This window comes from Blennius ocellaris (assembly GCF_963422515.1).
Source record: "Blennius ocellaris genome assembly, chromosome: 2".
Classification (NCBI taxonomy): domain Eukaryota; kingdom Metazoa; phylum Chordata; class Actinopteri; order Blenniiformes; family Blenniidae; genus Blennius; species Blennius ocellaris.
This window is the reverse complement of record NC_137651.1, coordinates 1,977,326-1,983,599: the sequence shown is the minus strand read 5'-3', so window position 1 is coordinate 1,983,599 and position 6,274 is coordinate 1,977,326. Positions and strand designations below refer to the sequence as shown.

At 49.4% G+C, this 6,274-nt stretch overlaps 1 protein-coding gene across 1 annotated transcript in view; it reads left to right on the top strand.

Annotated features, from left to right (window-relative positions):
• Nucleotides 1-4,532: 4,532 nt before the first annotated feature.
• abcf3 (ATP-binding cassette, sub-family F (GCN20), member 3) overlaps nucleotides 4,533-6,274 on the top strand; it is a 21,290-nt gene continuing 19,548 nt past the window's right edge. Inside the window, exons 1-2 of the mRNA XM_080508297.1 lie at nucleotides 4,533-4,623; nucleotides 5,891-6,038. Coding sequence (XP_080364423.1) covers nucleotides 4,551-4,623; nucleotides 5,891-6,038 — 221 coding nt within the window. The 5' untranslated portion in view covers nucleotides 4,533-4,550. The remainder of the gene's footprint in view (nucleotides 4,624-5,890; nucleotides 6,039-6,274) is intronic.

The window sequence follows — 6,274 nt, the reverse complement described above, 5'->3', positions numbered from 1 at the left end:
AGGACAGCTGAGGACAGGTGAGGACCGGGATACCTGGACAGGTGAGGACAGGGATACCTGGACAGGTGAGGACAGGGACACCTGGACAGGTGAGGACCGGGATACCTGGACAGGTGAGGACAGGGATGCCTGGACCTTGGATGTAATGACCACGAGTGTCCACCAGGTGGCGGCGGACCTTGGAGGGTCAGTGTGTGTGGGTGTAATGACCTCGAACGGACACCAGAGGGAGGCAGGCGTCTGGTTCGAGGCAGTAACTGGAACGACCACTAGGTGCGCGGCGGCGCACGGAGGGAGAATGCAATGACTCGACGTGTCCACCAGGTGGCCTCTCGAGAGATTGCAATCACCCACGCGGCCACCAGAGGCGCTCGGCGCACTCTTTCTGGACGGCGTGACGTCACTGTGCTCGTGCACGGCTCGTGAGCCTGCTTGGAGCGCGCCTGGGGCTCGTGTCCGAGAAATCCCAGGGACAGTGAACTACACACGGTCACACAAGCGCATGGAGGACAGCTGTTGCTGAGTTGCGTGATCGTTAGTGAGGAGAGGAGAAGAGAGAAAGGAGGGGGAGAAAGGAGGACAGATCCTACGGTGTGTGTAACTGTGCAGTTTGTCCACAGGTCCAAATATGAGAGTGAGGCAGGATTTGGACACCAGGAGCAGCTGAGAGAGAGAGAGAGAGAGAGAGCGAGCTGCACAGTTCGCGTGGATGTAAATCCAACGCGCAGACACAGATTGGTTGGAAACACGGGATCGGCGTCCCTGAGTTCAAACACAATAATAAAACACACAGCACTATTACAGTCACGTTATTCTAACTACCTGCCCAGACTCTAAGCCTTACTCAGTGGGACGAGGGTGAATGTGGTGGCCGGTTGAAGTCCGTTGATTTCCCGGCTGCGGGCTGGTTTTCTCTGGCGTCCCAGGGAAACAAGCTGAACTGTCTGTGGACAGGAAAAGTCCACAGGATGATTCCAGGAGCGCTTCTTGTGAGGAGGGAAGAAGAAGCGGCTTCAGGTCTGCATGTACGGTGGCAGCCACACTCAGGATCTGGTGAAGAAAAGAAAAAAAAAGGAGAAAGGAAAAACAAAAGTAATTCCACGGTGGGGGGGGGGGGGATCACATGACCAATGGCGAACTTTTCCAGTCCTGAGCATGTGGTCTCTTTGTTCTCAAAACGTGGTTCCCCCCTCCCCCCTTCCATGAGGTTGAGTGGCCCAACACATAGTTTGATTGCTACTATTTTAATATGTATATTTTTAAAATTGCTTCATATGTTGTGTGTGATAAATAATCTTGAAAAATAAATATTTAATGTTATGTATCTATTCCTGGATTCCACGACTCTTTCAAGTTTAGTGTCAATTTTAAAATACATGTTTGCGCTTCATTTTTAAGTTTGAGGAAGAGACGCATTTTTTGCCGTATTACTCAATGTTTGCATTCTAGTTACTTTGTTGGGTAACTAATTACTTTTAAGGTGCAGTAACTGAGTTACTAACTCAATTACTTTTTGGGAGAAGTAACTTGTAACTATAACTAATTACTCCTTTCAAGTCATGTGCCCAACACTGCAAATCCTTTACATTTTCATGGAAATAATGTATAGAATAGAATAGAAATAATTAAGTAGTATTAATTATTAATACATACAGGCTTTACACTGATTAATATAAGAACAGAAGTTATTAAATTAATCCAAACACAGAAAAATAAAGATAGAGTTCTAGAGTCTGACATCCACAGGAAGGAAGGAAGCTGTTACTGAAGGACCTCCTGCTGGACCAAGACCCAGAGACATGGTCCTCCAGGACATCATGGTGAGGGTGAGAGGACCTCAGACTAGTGATGAGAAACCCGACTCCTCGAATGGACTCACGGGTTTTTGAGTCGTTCATCCAAGTGAATCGGTCATTTGAGTCATTTGAGTCATTTGAGTCATTTGATTCAGTCGTGCATGCGCACTATTTCCACCCGCTCCAGGACCTGGAGGCTGAACTGCGACATGAACCAGGGGGAGAATCATGTGTTCATAGTAAAATGATGAAACACTTCTGAGGAAAATAAACAATAAGTACACATTAGTTTTTAGTGATCCTGGTCTCCTTATTCTAGATTATGTGTGTTGTTTTTGAGGTTTAGTTGAATCAGAAAATAAATTAGATAAAGGATTAAACTGAATAAATACCTGGCATCCAGAATGGCAGATATACAGTATATATTAATGTATACATATGTTTTTATAGTTTTTTTTCTTCCAACATTCTGATTTTCTTTTTTTACTAGTATCTAATAAATAATCTAATAATAAATAATGTGACGTTCATAGGGCAGAACTAAGTATAGTGGACAATATTAAATGTAACACAATACACGCTACAGTGGTATTTTAACATCGTTTATTGTGTATTTAGCCATGTATTATTCATGTATTTATCTCTACAAGCTTTGTGAAACAAACAATGTATTATTTTTTTCTCCGCCGTCACTCTGAGATTTTCAGGTGAGGGAGGGGGGGAGGGCTCACCGCTCATGAGGTGAACGACACAGCGGAAGTGCTACTGACCGATTCAGTGAACGACTCTTTCGAGTTTCGAGGTGAGTCGGTCATGTGAGCTGAACGACTGAAGCGAGGGGAGTCGGTCATGTGAGCTGAACGATTGAAGGGAGGGGAGTCGGTCATTCGTGCTGAACTACACCTCCAAGCTGACTGGAGTGTGCTGAAAGCCTCATGTGAACGTCAGGAGCCGGAAGCTGCTGTGCTTAGCAGCTAGCGTTACAGCTACAAGCTGCTTTTAGCAGAAAAAAGACAGAAAGATAAAAAATTCTTAAAATGCAAATGTTTATTTTTTTTTCTGTCACAACCTCAAAGGTAAATGTGAAACATCACAATTGAAACGTCAAAAACGAAAATTTGGAATAGAAAGTAAACAGAAACTGGAACTTACACTTAAATGAATAAATACGAATAAAATAACTATGTGCAAAATGTAAATGAAGGCGTTTCACAAATTATGAATTAGTGCAAATCTCGTAAACAATCTTCCAAAGTAAATGGAAAAGATCCGTTCTGAAGGCACTGATGTTGCCACGATGCACAGTTTGGTTTTCATAACCTCCACTGTGTTTTTGAACACTGGGGCTCGAGATCTCCACCACACAAGAAGGTCAGCCGTTCGGGGAAGGAGTTAGATAGGAAACCTTTCACTTCCAGCATTTTGATTTTCTTCTCACAACTCTCAAAAATAGTTTTACTTCTATTAATAAATAACGTGATTTATAAAGGGTGAAACTAATTATAGGGGACAGCATTGAAGGCAACAAAGTCGTATTTTTAACATAATTTATTGTGTATTTATTTCTTCAAGCTTTGTGAAACAAACAAAAAAAAATTTTTCTTCTCCGCTGTCACTCAGAAACTTTCTGAGCGGAGCGCCGCTGCAGATTTTCTGGTGAGGGAGGGGGGGAGGGCTCACCGCTCACCGCTCATGAGGTGAACGATACAGCGGAAGTGCTACTGACCGATTCAGTGAACGACTCTTTCGAGTTTCGAGGGGAGTCGGTCATGTGAGCTGAAAGATTGAAGGGAGGTGAGTCGGTCATGTGAGCTGAACGATTGAAGGGAGGTGAGTCGGTCATGTGAGCTGAACGATTGAAGGGAGGTGAGTCGGTCATGTGAGCTGAACGATTGGAGCGAGCTGACTCGGTCATGTGAGCTGAACGATTGAGGGGAGGTGAGTCGGTCATGTGAGCTGAACGATTGAAGGGAGGTGAGTCGGTCATGTGAGCTGAACGATTGGAGCGAGCTGACTCGGTCATGTGAGCTGAACGATTGAAGGGAGGTGAGTCGGTCATGTGAGCTGAACGATTGGAGCGAGCTGACTCGGTCATGTGAGCTGAACGATTGAGGGGAGGTGAGTCGGTCATGTGAGCTGAACGATTGGAGCGAGCTGACTCGGGCATGTGAGCTGAACGATTGAGGGGAGGTGAGTCGGTCATTCGTGCTGAACGACACCGACAAGCTGACTCAAGTGTGCTGAAAGCCTCATGTGAATGTCAGGAGCCGGAAGCTGCTGTGCATAGCGGCCCAGCTACAAGGAGGCTGTAGCAAAAATGACTCAGTGAACGAGTTAATGAACGTGAAAACTCGTGAGTCACCGTTCAGTAAAGTGACTCGCGGGTTTTGAACGATTCGTTCAAATTTGATCATCACTACCACAGACTCTCAGGACGATGGTAACAGTAATAATAATAATAATGATAATAATAATAATAAAGGTTAGTTAATTTTATATGATTTTATAAGATTTGTAAATAATAATAATTAGCGTTAGTTAGCTTAAATATAATATTACAACCATATATTTTTAAATAATATTGTTCAAACTGCCTTAACAGTCTCTACACTGTGTTCTTCATAGATATAAAACATAAACATCTATATTTCCGCCTTTACGTTTCAATGACAGCTATTAAACTTCATCTCCCATCATCGACCGCGCTGGCACGTTTCTACGCATGCGCACGGGGAGTGTTCCAGGCCGGGTATCATGGCGACTTACGTGGAGATCTTGAGGACGGAGTTTCCAGAAATCGACACGGAGCTTTTTGACTATATCACAGGTGAGCGGTCCAGAATCAGAACCGGCGCGGGGACCGATCCCCCTGCCCGGCGCTAAGTCCGTATGCCGGACCGAGCGGAGCTGGTCCTGAGCCCGCAGAGCTCACGGGCTAACAGCCGGTCCTCAGACCGCAGAGCTCACGTGCTAACAGCCGGCTAAAAGCCGGTCCTCAGCCCGCAGAGCTCACGTGCTAACAGCCGGCTAAAAGCCGGTCCTGAGCGCGCAGAGCTCATAGGCTAACAGCTGGTCCTGAGCCCGCAGAGCTCACGGGCTAACAGCCGGTCCTCAGCCCGCAGAGCTCACGGGCTAACAGCCGGTCCTCAGCCCGCAGAGCTCACGGGCTAACAGCCGGTCCTGAGCCCGCAGAGCTCACGGGCTAACAGCCGGTCCTGAGCCCGCAGAGCTCACGGGCTAACAGCCGGTCCTCAGCCCGCAGAGCTCACGGGCTAACAGCCGGTCCTCAGCCCGCAGAGCTCACGGGCTAACAGCCGGTCCTCAGCCCGCAGAGCTCATGGGCCAACAGCCGGTCCTGAGCCCGCAGAGCTCACGTGCCAACAGCCGGTCCTCAGCCCGCAGAGCTCACGTGCTAACAGCCGGTCCTCAGCCATCATAGGCTAACAGCCGGTCCTCAGCCAGGCTCCTCCTAGACCAGAGACCAGGGTCCTCTTAAACCAGAGACTAGGGTCCGCCTAGACCAGAGACCATGCCCAATGGCCGTTCTGTGACCTCATCCTGGGTACCTGGGCCCTAACCCTCATCCTGGGTACCTGGGTACCTGGGCCCTAACCCTCATCCTGGGTACCTGGGCCCTAACCCTCATCCTGGGTACCTGGGCCCTAACCCTCATCCTGGGCTCTAACCCTCATCCTGGGTACCTGGGCTCTAACCCTCATCCTGGGTACCTGGGCCCTAACCCTCATCCTGGGTACCTGGGCCCTAACCCTCATCCTGGGTACCTGGGCCCTAACCCTCATCCTGGGTACCTGGGCCCTAACCCTCATCCTGGGTACCTGGGCCCTAACCCTCCTCCTGGGTACCTGGGCCCTAACCCTCATCCTGGGTACCTGGGTACCTGGGCCCTAGCCCTCATCCTGGGTACCTGGGCCCTAGCCCTCATCCTGGGTACCTGGGCCCTAGCCCTCATCCTGGGTACCTGGGCCCTAGCCCTCATCCTGGGTACCTGGGCCCTAGCCCTCATGTGACTGTAAAGGCCCAGGTGTGTGGTCAGACAGGTGATGTAGACCTGGTCTATGGTGCTGATGTTGCAGGGGTGCTGGACGGCGGCGGGGCAGACTTCGAGGATGGTGAGGAGGTGTTTGAGGCGGTGGGCGGAGTCCTGCAGGAGGTGTCAGCTGACGATAAGAACGAGGAGGAGGTCCGCCACATCTGCCTCCAGATGTTCAACACACTCAAACTGTGAGGAACCTCTGACCTGTGCCCCTGACCTGTGACCTGTGCCCCTGACCTGTGCCCATGACCCCTGACCTGTGCCCCAGACCTCTGACCTGTGACCCCTGACCTGTGCCCCTGACCTGTGACCTGTGCCCCTGACCTGTGCCCCAGACCTCTGACCTGTGCCCCAGACCTGTGACCTGTGCCCCTGACCTGTGCCCCTGACCTGTGCCCCAGACCTCTGACCTGTGCCCCAGACC